This window comes from Lepidochelys kempii, chromosome 12, assembly GCF_965140285.1.
Source record: "Lepidochelys kempii isolate rLepKem1 chromosome 12, rLepKem1.hap1, whole genome shotgun sequence".
In the NCBI taxonomy this organism is placed as follows: domain Eukaryota; kingdom Metazoa; phylum Chordata; order Testudines; family Cheloniidae; genus Lepidochelys; species Lepidochelys kempii.
The window spans coordinates 11,036,354-11,056,598 of record NC_136391.1 but is presented as its reverse complement, the minus strand read 5'-3'; the positions used below and the strand labels follow the sequence as shown (position 1 = coordinate 11,056,598).

At 40.4% G+C, this 20,245-nt stretch overlaps 1 protein-coding gene across 4 annotated transcripts in view; it reads right to left on the bottom strand.

Annotated features, from left to right (window-relative positions):
- LOC144929165 (uncharacterized) overlaps positions 1-20,245 on the bottom strand; it is a 180,488-nt gene that overhangs the window by 51,138 nt on the left and 109,105 nt on the right. The window contains exons 3-4 of one of the 4 annotated variants that reach the window (XM_078848098.1): positions 10,136-10,271; positions 8,274-8,351 (exon numbers count right to left, since the gene is read on the bottom strand). The exons of 2 other annotated variants lie outside the window; for them this stretch is intronic. In XM_078848098.1, coding sequence (XP_078704224.1) covers positions 8,274-8,351; positions 10,136-10,271 — 214 coding nt within the window. Of the gene's footprint in view, positions 1-1,488; positions 2,128-2,222; positions 2,350-8,273; positions 8,352-10,135; positions 10,272-20,245 lie in introns of those variants that run through there. One more of the 4 variants, XR_013634468.1, reaches the window with a different exon arrangement.

The following is a 20,245-nucleotide window of genomic DNA, read 5'->3' as shown; positions in this document are numbered from 1 at the left end:
GCAATCACCTATCAAGAGGCCATTCTTTGTGGGGTGGCGGGGGGCAGAAACAAACAGATCTGCATCTTAGGGCTGGTCTACACTGGCAATTTACTGCCCTGCAACTTTCTTGCTCAGGGGTGTGAAAAAACACCCCCCTGAGCACAGCAAGTTACCTCGTGAAGGTGGTTTTTTTAGAGCGCTGGGAGAGCTCTCTCCCAGCGCTGCGCAGTGACCACACAAGGCACGTTAAAGTGCTGCTGCGGCAGTGCTTTAGCATTGCCAGTGTAGACTAGCCCTTAGCAAACAACAACATGGAACCTCTTTCACCACCAGACTCCTTGACTCCAACTTCCCAGTCAGAATGAACTTTACCTAGGAGTAACCCTCAGGAAAATGCATTTCAAAGGGTGACTGGACTATAAAAGTGAGGGGCAGAAGCACCCCAACTTTTTTCCCCCATCCATCTATCGCTTTGACCTAAGATGACAAAAGAAAGCAGCCATTTGATTGGGAGAAATCCTGACCAGAAATTTCGTCAGCCTTATTGCTCAGAGCATGTGGTAATAATTTTATCTTGAACCAAGTCTAATTTGGTAAGTTTAAGTCCTAGGAAGCATTTCATCTGTATTTCTCTTTTAATCATTTTTTACTTTAATGTCTTATACCTGTATTCACTTAAAACCTATCTCCTTGTAGTTAACTTTGATTAAAGAATATAACAAGTATATTTAATCCAGTGCTGAGAACTGTATGGGTAACTCCATGTAGGGTAGCAGACTGTTATATATTGATCCTGTTAGAGGGGCAATGGACCTAATATATCTGGACTGTCCAGGGGAGGGCTGGACAGTGCAGAACACATTTTTGGGGGGGAAAATTCGAGATTTGGGAGTGTGTTGGGGTCACCCTGCAAACAGTAAACAAGGCGGCTGGAAGTCGGTGTATAACCTGCAGGCTGTTTGTGAGTGGCTCAGGTGGGAGCTACAGCAATAAAGCATTGTCAGGCACCCCAGGCTGCAGGGAAAGGGCGCCGCAGCCTCTCACTGGTCTGGATTGCACACTGGAATGTCCTACACAAACAAACAGATGAAAACAATATTTCTATTGATGATAAAAAAATTTACAAATAGGCAAAGTAAGAAAAATGCTGCTTGAGAACTTACTAGAGTTTGCTTTAAGCTTTTTTATTTGTATATTTTTACATATGTTGACAGTTTGTGTTTTAAAAGTTACATAGCTTTAACTTTTTGCATCTCAACATCTACTGTCATTAACTAATTACTGTCAGACACCCCCCGTAAATTCCCAGAACTGTGAACATTTAAATTGATAAAATTAGAAAACAATTCTTAAAAATAATTGATATTATCTGTCAAAATTATTAAAAAAAAATCAAATTTGCCAAGACTAATTACAGTCAAATTTCTTAATTTGGATTAAGAAAAGCCTTCCATAACACACATTTGTTAAAAGACATGGAACTATATCAGATGGAAAATATGATGTATAAGCCATTGGTAAATATTTGTTACAAGTCTAGCTAGAATTTAATCACTGAAACATGTCATACAGATAAACCAGGCAAGGATGTACCTTGTGTAATGATGGTCAATTAAAACGTCTGGTACAAGTGACTCATTTCAGTATTACTGAGCACTCCTTCCATTTTAATTATTATCTTAAGTTTTGTGACATGCATGGACTGAGAATGATTTAAAATAGACTCTTGCGTTTATTCACATCAGGTAATTTGCAGGGAGGCTCTTAAATGTTTAGCTTGCCCAGTTCAGTGTTAAATTGAGTGGATTCTAATGAGATGACAGCAAATTCCTGATGTTAACTGGATTCTGGGCCACTTTTCAACAAAGCCTGCCAACCATGTCTAATATTGTCAAATATAAGACATTAAATATAAGCAGAATCCAAACTAACCTTCCTTCCTTCATCCAAATTAACATATTTTTATCTGGGCCAATGCTGAGGAGGAGCCTCACTCACCCATTGATATGTTAAGTTTATCCAATTGTTTTCAAGGTACATTGTCAAGTTCTTCCATTATTCTAACCATCTCCTCCTCCTCCTTTGCGGGTTTTATTCATGCTGCCTATACATTCCAGCTCATTCTGTTTGCTTTCTCTTGTCCAACTGTTGAAAAATAAACCCATATAGTTAATATTTCATATAACCTTTCTGAATCCCTAGAAAATGGAACTAATATTAAAAAATTTGATATTCCCTACCTTCAAATGTATGCATCGTATTATGGTCCATAACATCGTTATCACTGATTAGGTCTACTGAAGCTAGTGGCATTTGCATTAAAACCTGGGTGTCAATCTCTACAAGTTCTTTTAGTAGTGTAGAAACCTGAAAGAAACTTGGGGTTTCATTACAATGTAGAACTGCAATCCCTCAAGCATGATATACAGGTATAAAGACATTAGACGTACATCACATGAATATGGAGATATGACATATGAAGGCTTTCATATCTAGTTTAAAAACAAATTCATAGTGACACTAATCTACTAATGATTCGGCTTCTGACCTATCTAAGACCCTGCTCCTGCAAACATTCTTGCAGATGCCAAGCTGGGTAGTCCTACTGAATTCGACATACTTGTTTTCACTGGGGTGAATTTCACCCTAACTGTATATGCCCAGCTCCTGCAGACAGTTCACAATATCCTTGTTTGCGAGACGAGGTGGATGAGGTAATATCCTCACCAATAAAATATATTACCTCACCCACATTGTGTCTCTAGCATCTTGGGACCAATACAGCTATAACAATACGGCAGAAAGTATTCTTGTTCATCACTTAATATGGCCTTGTATAGGGCCTCTCTACTAGGGCATGAAATTCCACTCATGCAGAGGGCCAGCACAACATTTACTCAACACTTGACTCATATTTTCGGAACCTAAATGGTGCCTACATGTTGCCTCTATGAGGCAGGAGAATTTCACTCATTATGCAGAACTTTTGTTTTTCAGTTTTTCATTTGTCACTTCACTTAGTTTTTTCAGGTAGCTTTAGAGCTATTTAGAACAAGTGAAGGTCTATTAGGAGACCATGATGGAAAACTTAACAAGGGGATTAGAGGTTACCATGCTTAGTAAAGATAAACTTTGATGGGTGGATGAAAATAATCAATACTCCATAAAAAATGTCTGAAGGATATGAACAGGATATAAACACAACCTGCAGTTTTATGGGAAGCAGGTGAGGCAGGTTAGCTGATTAGTTATTAGTATTATACACATGGTTTGTGTAAGTAAATTCCTTCCCTATCACATTTAAGGTAGGTCTAAGAGGAGTAGCAACAAACTTGGGAGGGGATAAAACAGAATGTGGAGAGAAGTTAAGAAGAGAGGAAGAAGAAAAAATGTATTGGGATAAGGGACAGGAGAGAGGGCAAAGAAGAGGAAAGGGTAGAATGAAATGTAAGGGCTCCATCATTCAAGGTTCTGAGCACCCTGGCCTTAATCCAGCCAAACGCATGAGCAACCCCAGTGTTTATAGGTGTGGCTGGACTGAGGACAGAGTGCTCAATATCTTTCAGAATTAAACCCTAAGCATGCAGGTTCTCCTTTAAATATCCGCGTCCCAGCATGTAGAAATGGAAATTAAATGGAACAAGGACAGTAACAACACTTCTGTCTATTTCAAACTTTTTTAAAATTTATTAAAGATCATTTTAAGAATTTTAATTTAGACAGGATTTTAAATACTACCAAAGAAGAGACAGGATGGAGGCAGCATTCTCCGTACATTTTCTTCCTCATTTCTCTTCATTTTTGCCTGTTTTCTCCCTGCATTTTCTGCAAGAAATTAGTTATAATCCCAACATTTTCTTCAGTTTCCTACCGATTTGACTGTAACCCAAAGTACTGCAAGCAAATCTTACCTGCAACTTTCAAGCAATGAATCCAATTATTTCCCCTCATTATACGGAACGTCAATTTGATGGAAGCTTGAACTAGTTCAAGCAAAATTAAGTCTAAAACCAAACCAAGCAGATATTTCTTTCGTATTAATATTTTTTTTCAGATCAAAAAGCCACCACTGCATTTGGTGCTGTTGACAGTCTTGATGGGAGATCACTGATTACATTGGCTATGGAGATGGAACTAACTCAGCACCCCGAGCAGTGGTCATTCTAGATCAGGGTAGCGGAATGTTGGTGGGACAGCATGGGGAAACTCTCTGCCACTGCCATGGCTGTATTTTTCTTGTGTACAAACAGAGGACTTCAGGTGACACAGCTATTAATCTGGCAATTTTCATTAGCACTACATTCACATTTAAAAAATAATTAGCCAAAACAACTGGATATTTTTAGACACAGTGCAAATACTTTCCTGGTAGGTTAGACAGATAATGTCTTCAAGAAGCTATTAAGTTAAAATGTGTCCCTCTTCCCAAAGGAGTTAAAGTACATTCTACCAGGGCTAAGACTATGACTTTTATGATATTCCTATAATAGAAATTTGTAGAGCAGCAACATGGAATACAATCTGAACTCTTAGTAAGCACTATTTATTAGACTTAGCGTCTGGGTCAGATGCAAACTGGCAAGACAGTCCTCTAATCATTGTTTAGTTAGGACTCCATATCCCGCCATCCTGGGTTAGTTATTAACTTGTTAGACTATCCCACGACAGGAAATACACAGAGGACACGAAGAAATGAAGTTTATTTACCTGTAACTAGAGTTTTTGAGATGGACTCTGCATATTCACACTCCCTGTCTACCTTTCTCTACTTCCTCAGAGTCCTACTTAACAAAGAACCTGGGACTGCGGGGGAAGAAACTGAAGCAGCTGGAGCACCACACTCATTTTATATTCTTGCCATGGAATGTCTGATGCTGACAAAGGGGAGAGGTAAGGAAGGTGAGTGATCTCACCAATAGGCACTGCTAGCTAGATCTCCAGTGTTCAGGCTGCACCAACTGGAGTAGATATTAAGATGTAGGAGGTGTTTGAATGGCAAGAGAGAGTGACTTAGAAAAAATAAAACTAAGAATATCTTACTGAGGCACATAGGACTAAGTGCAGAAAGCTGGGCTAAAATAATGCCCTGGGTCTGATACGAAGAGACAAACACCAACAAATGAAGAATTGTCCCCACTATGACAGGCCCCTCTAACTCAATTCAGATTACATGAATGGTATAGGGTCTTCTCAGCAATGAATGAGTTGCAGCACCTAGCTAGCAGTGAGATTTATACATAAATCGGAACTTACGATACTCATTTTTGTTGGTTTAAGCAAAATCCTTCACAGTATTTAAACATCTTTGCTGCCATTAATGTCCTTGTACCCAAGCCCTTTGACACTCTTTGTTAGAAGGCACTATAGAAATGTAAACTATTCCTAGCTTTAATTCATTATATGACTAGGGTGCTCTATAAATACATATTTCAGGTTTTCATTATAAACACCTATTAAGTCCCAGGAGCCCTCTTTTTTTCCCTATGGTAAATCTGTCTCATTTTACAGTGTACCTAGGATTCTAGAGCAGAGACAGAATGTTTGTACACCCATAGTATTCTATTAATAAAGGGACTAGTTAGTTATTCAATTAACTGATTACAGGACTGGATTATTTGGAGGAGTGTAATTCCAAGAATTTATTAGATTGTCAGGTCTACTTTTCAGATTACTGATTAATTTTAGATCTCCTCTCCATCATGCTTGTGAGATGCCTGGTGAAATGCTAGTTGTACTAGATATCACAGCGATCATCACAGAAACACTCATACCTTGAATAGGAATGACAGTAATCTGCTACTTCTGCCTTTGTTGGCTAATAAGTGTGCTGCTACACACTACACAAATTTCAGTTTCCTGGTGATGGGTTCATTCATCTCCAGATACTGCAGAAGTCTCATCTGGAGTTGAATGTGTGGATCATATAGGCCAGGTCCTCATCTCAGAGGACAGGGTGTGTTTTCCTGGCTAGCTGAAGATGGTAGAAAGCATACCTTGCCACTAATGCAATATCAAAAACATCATCCCATCTAGAGATAACCGGTAGATGGTGAAATTTAGCCACAACTTTGTGCACAGGGCAGTACAAATTGCCAAAATACTTCCCTTAGGGTAGTCGAAATCTGCCTAGGAGCAGTTCTAAATTAATGAATTTTGAGAGTTTCTAAATTGTTTAAAATAAGACATTCTGATTATGCATTTACAGCACAGCTTGGCACTGGTGTCACTTTTAAGAGTAAACTGCAGAGTTTTCAAAATAAATGTTTAAGAGACTGACGTCAAAGTACCCACAGAAGGTGAGAGTCAGTTGCAAAAACTACTATTACATGTCAAAATCAAATATTTTAACATCAGTTCATCTTTAGTCCAACTAGGTATAAAATCAGGTCTGCCAATTCCTGCACCTGTATTCTAAACCACCTGGCTACCCATGGCAAAATGTTACGGACTCCCAGACTTTTTAAATCTACACTGTTACTTTAATAATCTCCGCTAATTTCAGCTGCTGCTGAAGTACACTGGATAGAGGAATTTTCTGAGACTGCCCAAATCCTAGAATTTAGGTCATTAGTAGGCAAAATTTTTGGTTTCGAAAGTTGTACCTACTAGTTTTGCACATACACATATTCATTTACATATACAAATCAGGTCAAAATATATAGGCACAGGCACAAATACTGAGTTTTTCACATGCAACCATTTACATGCACAAACTCTACAGATGCTATTTCAGAGGAAGGCTCTGAAAATTTAAGCCAACATTCAAAGATACATTCTTAGTCGCCATTGTTACCGCATCTTAATCTACACCCTAGGCCCAATCCAGAGTGAATACATAGCTACTGCAATATAACTTTAGTCAGTGGTGCAAGAATACTCACATATGCCTCAAATTGGCCTACCAGCTGAGTTACCAGAATAGCTGTAGGAAGATTTAAATTAATGACATGTGCAGTCAGGAAAAGTATATAGCATGTCTTTTTGATTGGTATGTGAAGAAAGAGTGCTTAATGCTTCCTTGAGCAAAACCGAAGACATTAGTACTGGCTATGAAGGCAATTTTTATCAAGAGCAATTTCCTCTCATTTGGTTTTCCTGGCACTCAGAGAAGCAGCATATGGAAAGATTCTTTGTATATCAAAGAGCCAGTGCTACAAGTAATCTCTTGACTAAAAATATTTTCCCAAGGGAAAAAAAAACAAATAATGGAATGGAAAACATATCTAAAGACTTCATGACAGTGGGGATGGAAATCATAAACACACGAATCTTAGTCTTCCCAACCAAAATCTCTGTGGTTTGTGGAGAATTACGTGAGGGTTCTGGACAGGAAGAAATCCAGCTGTCAAACCAAAGGCAAAGCCTGGTGCAATTTTGTACCTCCTATTCCAGCCACTGAATGCTGAGACTGCTCTTGTCCCTGGGCTTTATACCTTCCCATCCAGGCAGCCTAACACGAGAATACAAGCTATAAACTTGCCAAAATACACTGAGGAGATGGAAATTTTGACCTAGTACAGATCACATTGTTTTTGTTAATGAGAGGAGAAAAAATAAAATTTGCAATATTGATGTACGGACACAAGCAAGGGCATTAACTTAAAGAAAAAGTTAGAGCTAGGATATTGGTTTAGGGCTAGGTCTAAATCCTGGGTCTCAGTTCAAATCTCGGGTTGACTACCTCTGTAAAATCTGTGCCTCTGATACTAGGACCTGGCAGAGAGATGCTGAACTATTTTGCTGGCTCATCCTGGCAGCATGATTAGAGTCCTATTTACTCCAATCCAGGAGAATAAAAGGCTGAAGCAGAAGGAATTAAGTAGGGACAGAGGGATCCTGGATGAAACAATTCTAGAAAAATCCACACTGGACTTTCTTAAACTCATATTCATTTTTAAAAAATGGATTAAAAATCCAGAAAGGTGGTAGATTTGAACCATTTCTAGAATGTGTGCAGAGCAGGGTGAAACATCACCTCACATTCAGGAAGGTTTGGGTTTGGAGCTAGTATTTTAAGCCCCTATGTTCAGAAGGGTTTGAATCTGGGAACTAACATATCTAGTGTATGTTCATTAGGTAGTAAGTTCAGATCAGGGTCCTCAGTTTGGGTCTGGGGTTTTGTTTCAGACTTTTACTCTTCAGTAACTATGGTTCCTTTTACATTCCACAGAGGTTCAAATACAAAGGAATCAGGCATTTTACAAGGTATATCCTTTGTAGTGTAATGAATGATATCCCCTCTTCTCCTCCTCATACAGTCAAGTCTGAAAACTAGTAATTCAATAACCTACCAGGCTTATATTTCTCATGCTTTGTCCCTTTAGTTCTGCAGTCATGTTTCTCTTCTGGGTCCTTTAAAAATCCAGCTACTGAAATAGACAATCCCATCCTTACATGTTATACACTCCACAATTAAAACACAACATCTGTACTACCAATCCAACCAGGCGTATTAACTGCATTTTACCTTTCATGCAGTACAGAAGGATCACTATTATTTGTTAGTTATTTTTCATTTTTCAGAGCTTCCATAATTATGGTAGCCAGAAAATCCATTTAATCATTTAAGGATTCCACAATTGGTGGCATCACATTTTCCTGGTCATCAACGTTTCTACACTACCGAAGCACTTTGCTGCTACTGAATTAGCCAGAACACGTGCTGTAACAGAGATACAGCACTAGTATGATTAAAGCTGTTCATTGCAAGGGAAGAGTAAACAAGTTCAGACAGAGATGTTTTTAACCTTCATAAAATTCCAACCAAATCCGAAATCAGCATTTTCTAAGATGCAAAAAATTCAGTGCCCTTCCTCCCTTCTGTCCTCTACCTTACTGTATGTTTTCATTTCCATGCACTTCTGGGATCTGGCTAGGATCAGAACAGGAAGTGCTAATACCTTGAATAAGGCTGCTCTTTTTAATTGCAGTCCAACTAGTATTACCAAAAACCAAATTACCAAAAATCTCATGAGTAAAGCCTGTTTTGTAGAACCAAGGGATATGACTAACTTCTAGGTGCTTATTTTTTGCTGAACCTTGCAACCTTTTGAGATTCACCAATCGGTATTAATTATCTAGAGCAGTAGTTCTCAGCTAGGGACAATGGCCCAACAAAGTCGTCCTTTCAGTTTTCAGAATTAAACCTTTTGAGAACAAAGCAGTGAGGGGGATGAGTTACTGGAAAAGGGTAGTGGTAGATAGGAAGAACTCCTACCAAATGGTCCCTCGGTGAAAAAGTTGGGCAAACTATGATGTGTGCAATGAATAAAACAATGGCATTTACTGCTATTTTGTAGAACCTTGATCACAGATGAAAACCAACAGCACTAGGAAACGAGAACTTCTTACCATTTTACTGATGCAGCTAAATCCACACAGGAAGTTTGATTTTTAAAAGCCAATTCTTACTGATGAAGTAGTCCCACTGCAGGATTTGGCTTTAAGAAACGCCGCTTCAGTGGTCTAAGTTACTCTATATTTTACTTATTTATACAATCCATGATAATTAAAGTAAAGTGCTGTCACACAGAATATGGGCCAGATCCTGGTCCTCTGGAGGATTACCGTTGGATTTCAATGGGGCTAAAACTTTTCATTGTATATTGAGTAAACAGGATGCAAGGCTGCTGTTAGATTATATATACACCCAGGATGTGAAGTTGTGAGGTATGCGGCCAAAAGCCAACTGTCTCCACTACTTGAAAAGTGTGGTTCTCTCACAACTGCATGACTTAAAAATTGGTACATACGGTTTTACAAGTGTGGAAAATGGTGATATCAATGCTAAAGCATTCCATATCATGTGGTGATTGCTCTATGCCAAAACAAGTTAAGGAGCTACTTCAACAAGTTCCCAGCCTGTCTACTGCTTATTTTATAAACTATAGTACTGAAATACAGCATAAAATACTTTAACAGAGCCTTGCCAAATTCAGAAACAAAGTGGTACAGGACCCTATGAAATTCATACAGATTGTTTTTTTCTGTAATTTTTTTCCTGTCCTTGTATGAAATGCAGTGTATGATTGAGTGAAGTAGTAATGAATGCAATATGATACACTCTTACACATCCAAAACTGTTTAGTGATATCACTCTCATGTCCAGACATTGCAAAACTGCATTAAAAATTAACCATATAACTAAATTCACCTTGAGGGAAATGATGCACTCCTGTATTGCTGAATCTGCTGGAGAATAGCTGTTCATTTAGAATTTGGAAGAATGATCCAGGCTGGATCAGGCTCATCTGGTCCAGGCTGGCTGCTTCCAGATGGTAGCAGTATTGCTATAAGAATGATAAGTACATTTTTGAGAGTACTGGTGAAGTTGGAGGAACTAGATATAGGACTATATTAATACAGCTCCACTTCTTTAAAGCCCCCAGAATCCAGTTCACGTAGAAGTTGGCTGAAGTGTGCTAAATACAATGCCAACGAGAAAAACAAGGTGGTCATATGATCTATTTTTACCTTATCAAGCTATCTTTTTTAAAAAATACAGATTTTGCATTTTTGATTACTTTTCTACACTTTTTTTGCACATAATCACCCTTATATTTGTGCCAACACTAGTTAAATACACTTAGCTCTCATGGTGTCACTAGAACCTCTCAATGGAATTTACAGTTGTTACCCTTAAAGATATTACATTTTAGCTTTTGCAACTAGATAACGTCACAATATGCCCTACAGCTAGTGTTGAGGGTACCATACATACCGTGGTAAAGCTACATAGTAACAAAGCCAACTAAAATGCTTATAATGGTGACCATGGTACCTGTTAGTTCTCCATTTTAACAGTGCAGTTCGTTCTACTGTACAATAACTTAAGCTGTGTCAGCACTGCCATCCTATTTTTAGAGGTAACTCACACATAGGCAATTTAAGTGCAAACCTAGGTAATAACGAGTGAGAAATTTCAAATTTGTAAACCATGCTTTGTGCACACACAGCATATCTTTTCCCCTGAAAAGTTATAAACATCTTTTGAAACCAACCAGTCCATACAGCTGATTATAAAATTAACCAACAATTCTGAGATGTCCAACCTTTGGGTCTTAAATAAATACTGAAATGTGGGGGTTTTTTGCTAAAAATTACAGTACATAATTACCAGGGACAGGAACAGATCCAAAGCAAATGTTGTGGTCTCTACAGAGTGTGTGTATTTTTTATTTTCTGCATCTAGTTATGCATCTAGCCTTGAGTCTGCAGTAGAAATACTGCTATAGAAACTAGTTCTTCATAGTATTAATAGGCAAAAATTAAGCAATAAGATATGACAAGCCCTACATTTCTTGACCTGCATACTATAGGTCACGGCTGATCATAAGCATTTTGGTGCCATAGGCAAGCGTCAGTCTTATATACCCCATCCTCCAATCTATCTATGCAATGTTTTGCCTTTGATTGTCCATTTCATTTACAATTCCATAAAGCAATACTGCTTTTCATGTGCAACATTCCCCTTTGGGTTGGGGCTCTCCTCCCCAGCCCCTTACTCCTTTTTCCTTTCCATTGGATATCTTGGTGCAATTTTTCCTCCTTTGTTTCCCCCTCCAAGTTATTTATACAGCATACAATTTCTGTTTGTCTCACCCCTCTGTCTTTCCCCCATAACATGTTCTTTTATCTCTTCCTCTTCAATCACAGATTCCTTCTTTCCTTTCCCCTGGATCCCTTCCTGCTCTCACATCTGTATCGCTTAAGCACACAGCCACACACATACTGCATCCCAACACATGCACATGCACACACACAGCCCCATAATGCTTGGGAGATTCTTTCCCTCATCTCCACATGAGGCAATAGAAGAGGTGGAATCTTTCCTCACTGGAAGAAAGAGGCATTAAACTGGGTCTCCAGGATGAGTGCTCTAATAGGGCCTCATGCTCTGCTTGGTCTAGTCTCAAGACTGGTCAACACTGAAAAGTTACACGGGCAAAGCTACATTTCTCAGGGGTGTGAAAAATCCAAACCCAGAGGAGACACAGTTAAGCTGACCTAACTCCTGGTATAGACCCAGTGCTAGGTCAACAGAAAAATTCGTCCATCGATCTAGCTTCCACCTCTTAGGGAGGCGGATTACCTGCAGCAATGGGAGAACTTGTGCCGTTGTAGCATTTTAAATGCAGATACAGCCTCCGTCCAAACAGTTTCAGCCAGCTATTCTGTAGAGGGGAAGTAGCCGCACAGGAGGAAAGGAGAGGGCACTAGATAGCTATTTATGTTTCTACCACTGAATTGTACCACCTTTGGCAACAGTATGATCCGCTCAAAGGGTAGATCCAGCCTGAGTTCAGATGGTCTAAAACAGAGGCTCTCAATCCTTCTAGCCTACTGTACCACTTTCAGGAGTCTGATTTGTCTTGCATATCCCCAAGATTCACCTCACTTAAAAACTACTTGCTTATAAAAATCAGACCTAAAAATACAAGAATGTCACAGCACATTATTATTGAAAAATTTCTTACTTTCTCATTTTTACCATATAATTATAAAACTAATCAATTGGAATATAAATATGGTACTTCATTTCTGTGTATAGTAAATAGAGCAGTATAAAGTCATTGTATGAACTTTTAGTTTGTACTGATTTCGCTAGTACTTTTTATGTAGCCTGTTGTACGAGGCAAATATCTAGATGAGTTGATGTAGCCCCTAGAAGACCTCTACGTACGCGTACCCCTTGTTGAGAACCAGTGGTCTAAAAGCAGGCGGCTAGATGCCATTTGGTTGTTACACTATGAGAAGTGCTATGTCACAGCCTGGCTGCACTACCAGACTGCCTTATAAATAGGGTTACCAACTTTCTATTTGCAGAAATAGAAACACTCTTGCCCCGTCCCTGCCCGCCCCTTCTCCGAAGCCCTCCTGCTCACTCCATCCCCCCACCCTCTGTCACTCGCTCTCCCCAACCCTTGCTCACTCGCTCATTTTCACCAAATTGGGGCAGGGGGTTGGAGTGTGAGAGGGAGTGAGGGCTCCATCTGGGGGTGTGGGGCCACGGATGATGGGTTCGGGATGCAGGAGAGGGCTCTGGGCTGGGACCCAGGGGTTCAGAGTGCAGGAAGGGGCTCAGGGCTGGGGAGTGGGGGCTCTGGAAGAGAGTTTGGGTGCAGGACGGGGCTTAGGGCTGCGGCGTTGGAGGGGCTGCGGGCTCTGGGGTGCAAGAAGGGGTTCTGGTCTGGGGGTTGGGGCCAAGGGGTTTGGAGTGTGGGAGGGGGCTCCAGGCTGGGGCAGGGGGTTGGGGTGTGGGAGGAGGTATGGGCTCTGGGCTGGGGGTGCTGGCTCTGCAGTGAGGCCAGAAATGAGGGGTCAAGTGTACAGGAGGGGGCTCTGGGCTGGGGCATGGGGTTGAGGTGTAGGAGGGGGTACAAGCTCTGGACTGGGGTGCAGGCTCCGGAGTGGGACCAAAAATTAGGGGTTCAGGGTGCAGGAGGGGGTTGAGGCTGGGGCAGGGGCAGGGGGTGAGGGCTCTGTCTAGGGGTAGGGCTGGGGATGAGGCGTTTGTGATGCAGGAGGTAGCTCTGGGCTGGGGCAGGGGGTTGGGGCATGGGAGGAGGTTTGGGGTGCAGGCTCTGGGTGGTGCTTACCTCAGGCAGCTCCCAGAAAGCTGCCGGCACTCCCATCTGTCTCCTAGGCGGAGGCACAGTCAGGCGGCTCTGCACACTGCCCCTGCCTGCAGGTGTCAACTCTGCAGCTCCCATTGACTGTGGTTCCCATGAAGCTGTGGAGCTGGCGCTGAGTGGGAGGGAGTAGTGTGCGGAGATCCTGTGGCCACCTCTAAGCCTAGGAGCCTCAGGGAGATGCTGGCAGCTTTCTGGGAGCCACGTGGAGGCGGGCAGGCAGCCTGCCTGTCCCGCTGCGGGCAGCCAACCAGACTTTTAACAGCCCAGTCAGCAGTGCTGACTGGAGATGCCAGGATCCCTTTTCAATCGGGCCTTCCGGTTGAAAACCATATGCCTTGCAACCCTACTTATAGCAGATGGAATGGAGAATTATATGTCAGTAAATGAGTTAAAATTTTTGTGTAAACCAGGCCTAACTACTAAAGGTCTAATATCAAACCAGTGCAAGTCTGAGGGGTAAACTCAGTTTAAACCTGGTTCCTAGGTTTAGCTTGCACCTATATATGCCAGGTATAAACTGATGCAACCTTGTGTGTGTGTACACTATTACACTAGTTTAACATCACCATTTTAGTGCAATCTCTGTGTTTACACAAGCCCTCAGACATATGCATTTACTGGGCCATGCAGACATGGCTATAGCAATCTTGGCAGCAAGTTACAAAGCTTCCATCTAGCATTCTGAAGTGTTTTCCGAATTAGATATAATGAGTGGCTTGTTGCTGTAGCCTGTACCATTCTAGGCCATAGCAGAATGAATTGTATATTTTACTTCGCTCTTTCAATTCCCTCGGCAGGTCCTTTGTTCGGGTTATTTTTACTTCAGTGTATAGTAACAGGCATGACATTTTGAGTAAATTGATGTGATCTAACCTTTACACCCCAGTCGAGTGTTTCAAGAGCTGACACCCCCATAGGCTTTGAAATTAAAAAAAGGTACACAGCACAGAGGTGGTTAAATATAGGTAAAAGACAGACAAATTGGTGTTTGAAATCTGGTAGCATTCAAGAAATCTGACTTTCCCACTTTCCACCACCTTCTTTTAAATACTGACCACAACTTTTGTTGAACTTTTATTGTTCTTAATATTAAAGAAGATATTTTCATGTTTGATACATAAGCTTTTTATTTTGCAGAATTAACCTAGATATTAACGGGTAATTCAAGACATCTGCATCAACAATGGAGAGTGCTTTAAACTAATAAAATGAAAGGCTGGCATCCTATTCCTTGAAATGCAAATGGGAAGCCCACTTGTGTTCTTAAAGTTGTAAGCCATCTCACAGAACACCCCAAAAGCACTGAGATTTAGCTTACTGACTCAGATACATCAAAGTTTAATGCAACAATAGTGGTAGAACTGGCTAATATGTATATACTACACAAAATTTGTTATTTAAAAGTTCATAAGCCCAGTTTTCAAATATCGGTATCTAAAGTTAGACTTCTAAATCTGTATTAAAACATCTATTAAAGCCATTTAGACACTGAAATGTTGATTTAAATTTCAAAATAAACACTTAGTGCCAAATTTTTCAAAAGCAGCTAGTAACTACGGGTGTCCAATTTAAGACACCTTAAAGGGGCCTGTTTTTCAGACAGTATCTGGAAAAAAAAATCAGGCTTCTTTGAAGAGTCTCAAGCTGGGCACCCAAAATCACACCACCATTGTGAAAATCTTGGCCTGCAGTGGGGATCTGTATATAGATTTAGGTACCTAACTAGGCACCCAAGCTTGAGAACAGGACCCCATACATCATTTGTGTATAATAATCTATTAGAGAAGTGTGTAAATAAGTGACCGTTACAATAATCTCTTGCACACTTGTAGCCAACGTAATTTGTTGTTGTTATAGTTTTAATACTGCATAATATCCAGGATGAACCATACCCTTACTAGCTGTGCAACGTGTTGACTGAGGACTGCAAGTTAGTGAGCTCCCTCATTTAAACCTTATTTTTTTCTCCAGTCTCTCTAAAAGATGTTCTAATTTTACATTCCATCCCACCAGTATGCACACACAAATACACCTACAATCTCTGCAGCAGCCTCAAAAGAGGACAGTGCTCCACTAGCACAAATGGGCCATAAGTCCAGGGGAAACGGCCACCATTAAATACCCCCGTGTAAGGAGGTTCCATTTGGAACTGCATAAATAGCTCTGTGCTGTTCCACTATACAGCCCCTGGAATAGGGGGCATGTTTACTGTACTTAACTATATATGTTAGAGTATATAGGTCTACAATTACTGTTCCCCTGGAGCCATCATGAACATGAGATGTGTACTGCATCAGGCCAATCTAAATGACAAACGTCTTCTCAAAATGAAACAGAACTACCCAAAGAAGTGAAGAATGAAAGATGAACTCCAGCCATGAGAGGCTTCACATTTATTTTCTTCCCATATAAGTAGCAGCTCTAAGGCCCTCATTTTGAAAGGTCCTAAGTGTAAGAAATACACTGGTAAGAGAGGTTTCAGAGGAACAGCCGTGTTAGTCTGTATTCGCAAAAAGAAAAGGAGTACTTGTGGCACCTTAGAGACTAACCAATTTATTTGAGCATGAGCTTTCGTGAGCTACAGCTCACTTCATCAGATGTTTACCGTGGAAACTGCAGCAGACTTTATATACACACAGAAATCATGAAACAATACCTCCTCCCACCCCACTGTCCTGCTGGTAATAGCTTATCTAAAGTGATCAACAGGTGGGCCATTTCCAGCACAAATCCAGGTTTTCTCACCCTCCACCCCCCCACACAAATTCACTCTCCTGCTGGTGCTAGCCCATCCAAAGTGACAACTCTTTACATAATCAAGTCGGGCTATTTCCTGCATAGATCAAGGTTTTCTCACATCCCCCCCACCCCCATACACACACAAACTCACTCTCCTGCTGGTAATAGCTCATCTAAACTGACCATTCTCCAGGTTTAAATCCAAGTTAAACCAGAACATTCGGGGGGGGGGGGGTAGGAAAAAGCAAGAGGAAACAGGCTACCTTGCATAATGACTTAGCCACTCCCAGTCTCTATTTAAGCCTAAATTAATAGTATCCAATTTGCAAATGAATTCCAATTCAGCAGTTTCTCGCTGGAGTCTGGATTTGAAGTTTTTTTGTTTTAAGATAGCGACCTTCATGTCTGTGATTGCGTGACCAGAGAGATTGAAGTGTTCTCCGACTGGTTTATGAATGTTATAATTCTTGACATCTGATTTGTGTCCATTTATTCTTTTACGTAGAGACTGTCCAGTTTGACCAATGTACATGGCAGAGGGGCATTGCTGGCACATGATGGCATAGATCACATTGGTGGATGTGCAGGTGAACGAGCCTCTGATAGTGTGGCTGATGTTATTAGGCCCTGTGATGGTGTCCCCTGAATAGATATGTGGGCACAATTGGCAACGGGCTTTGTTGCAAGGATAAGTTCCTGGGTTAGTGGTTCTGTTGTGTGGTATGTGGTTGTTGGTGAGTATTTGCTTCAGGTTGCGGGGCTGTCTGTAGGCAAGGACTGGCCTGTCTCCCAAGACTTGTGAGAGTGTTGGGTCATCCTTTAGGATAGGTTGTAGATCCTTAATAATGCGTTGGAGGGGTTTTAGTTGGGGGCTGGAGGTGACGGCTAGTGGCCTTGATCTATGCAGGAAATAGCCCGACTTGATTATGTAAAGAGTTGTCACTTTGGATGGGCTAGCACCAGCAGGAGAGTGAATTTGTGTGGGGGGGTGGAGGGTGAGAAAACCTGGATTTGTGCTGGAAATGGCCCACCTGTTGATCACTTTAGATAAGCTATTACCAGCAGGACAGTGGGGTGGGAGGAGGTATTGTTTCATGATTTCTGTGTGTATATAAAGTCTGCTGCAGTTTCCACGGTAAACATCTGATGAAGTGAGCTGTAGCTCACGAAAGCTCATGCTCAAATAAATTGGTTAGTCTCTAAGGTGCCACAAGTACTCCTTTTCTTTTTACTGGTAAGAGAATTGTCTTTGCTCCTCCTGGCCCCAATCACCTGATGCAGATTAGGACTACAAACGATTAATACCTCTCTCACATAACATGGGTTAAATATCCACCAACCTCAGTGACTACTGTTATGCTGAGTGTCCTTAACTCACATCATGAATGACAAATGAAGCTGCTTGTCACCTCTTAGGACTGAGCCCAAAGAGAACAAATTATCTGCTGGTGTAAAGTGGAGCAGCTCTGTTGAAGTCAATGGAGGAGTTCTGTTTACACCAGAAAATTATTTGGCACTAAATAATTAAACAAATTTGTATTAAAAAGAACCAAATTTTCAAAACCAGCCACTAAAATTGCATACACCACCCCAAACCTCAAATTTTGAATACACAAAATATATATTTATGAACACAAAATGCAACTTGTGTGCAAAGTGTGATACTTTGAAGTATCTATACCCACAGGATTTGTGATCCTGGTATAGCTGGTTTCTTTTGCACACAAACAGTTGCATATCCAACTTGTAAAGTAATTTCAAAAGCCAGTTTGAAAAATTCTCTTCCAAAAACTGCATCTCTTCCTTAAAAGCATATGCAAGACTATAGTCTCATAATCCACTGTTTATAATTTCCCTGCAAAAATTAACCAAACAAAATTCCATTTCCATCTCCACATCTGTCACCTCCTCAGAGGAATCTTACTATACGGAATTTTAAGCCCTGTATTATTCCATTTAGAGTTAAGGTGTTCAATGAATTAAAGGAAAAGCAATAAACCTGATAAAAACTCAGAGCAGCAGATTCCTACACTAGTTTAACTGATGTTTATTTTTCCCGATTTATACTGTGTGGCTCAAATGTTTAGATGAGATTATTGTGTTTTTCTGACATGGATAACATTTAGTCTTATCCATTTAGCCCCGTTATTTCAACAGTTGCTGTCATCTAATATAGTGGGTTGGAATAAAATATTTGCAAATATAATAAGATTACTCACCATGGCAGGCACCCTTTCCCCCAATCCCTCTGCATGAACAGTATTTACCAATGGGAATCAACAGGAGTTTATATTTGACTGACAAGTACCTATAATCTTCCCCATTCCAGATGGGTTTGCATGCCAGCCCACAAAACCAAGCTGCTTCCAACCTGCTCTACTCTGATTACTGGAGAGGGCTATAAAATTAAGTTAATTTCAGATCTTAGATAATGAGGGAAATGAGTTCTGCTGCTGCAGTATTGGAAATGACAGACTCTTGCCACAGTGAGTTACCCCATTTTCTCTATCTCTCCTCTCTATCAATGAGAATGGCAGATGAACAAGTCACTTACTGTATGAGAAAAGAAAAAAAATGAACCATTTTTTGTATTTCTTCTCCTTATAGTTAATAAAGTAGGTTCCTAAACATCTTCCAAGATGCCAAAGTAGCCTCATATCTAGAAGAGCTTCACTAACCAACAATCAAATACAGAAGGTGATGTTCAAATAGACCATAAAGCCTGCTCCTGCAAGGTATTAAATTTATCCTACAAATGGTGAAGGCAACGGGAGTTTGAGGCATCAGCATCTTGCATGAGGTACTTGGTCCTTATAGGATCAAGCCCACAATGCACAATGAGAGGTTGCCTTTGAAGGTCATAAGCATCTCTTAGTAACAGCCTACACTGACAGATTGTGCGTAGAAATGTAGTGCCCCATCTAACCTGTGAGAATTATATGAGGAAAGTCTGTTGAGTTTTCAAAACTTTCATTGATGATTTAATTATCTTGATACTATGCGGGAGCTAGTATGAATCTACTGAGGAATTATCAAATTGAAGGAGCTGTTTTAAAGTTAAAGCTAGCATGAAAATTGAGAATTGCCTGTGACAGGAAAGTGTTGGTTCCTAGGAAGGGAAGGCCAGGTCAGGTCTTTCTTTTGAAAGTGACCAAAGTTTTTTATTCTTTAAATGAAGGATGGATCTCTGACTGATCCAAGTGCTTGCAGAGGTCAGTCACAGCCATAGGAAGAAGGGAGGGCAACATTCCAGGTAGTATTTTAATTTACACATCTTGAATTATTTCAAAGGGAAGTCTGATGTTGATGAAATCTGTGGTCAGTGTAATTCTGATCACTGGAATTTGAAGTTCATTTATAATTTGAGATGGATCATTGATAGACGCCGATCAGTTTACATTATGTGCATGCAACTCAAGAATCTCTGCGTCATGAGAGTCCACTGGGTCTCCGACTCACTGACAGTCTCATGTTGCAGTGTGCTGCAGAAGACAGACATGGCCCTAGTTCACCAGAACACTTAAGCATGTGTTTAAGTAATTTGCTCACTCAGGGCCTGAGGCAGCAATTTTTCTACTTCGTTTCAAGTCACACCTTTCTTTCAGTCTTTGTCTGAAAGGAGAGAGGAATTATTTTTTTAGTTGTTTTAATGAAGAATAATTTTACAGGATCATGGGTAAGATAAAATCTAGGGAGAAAAAATCTACTTGTGCACTCAACTTGCTTCCTCTCTGTAAAAGAATGCTGGGTTATCAAACTATAAATCCAAACAGCGTGACCAGTATTTTAGAAGTATCAATTATTACACTAATGGTAAGATTCCATGTTTTCTAATTTTCTTATCCAGATTAAACAGAATAAAGCTGCTAATTGAGGTGACCTTAGTCTAA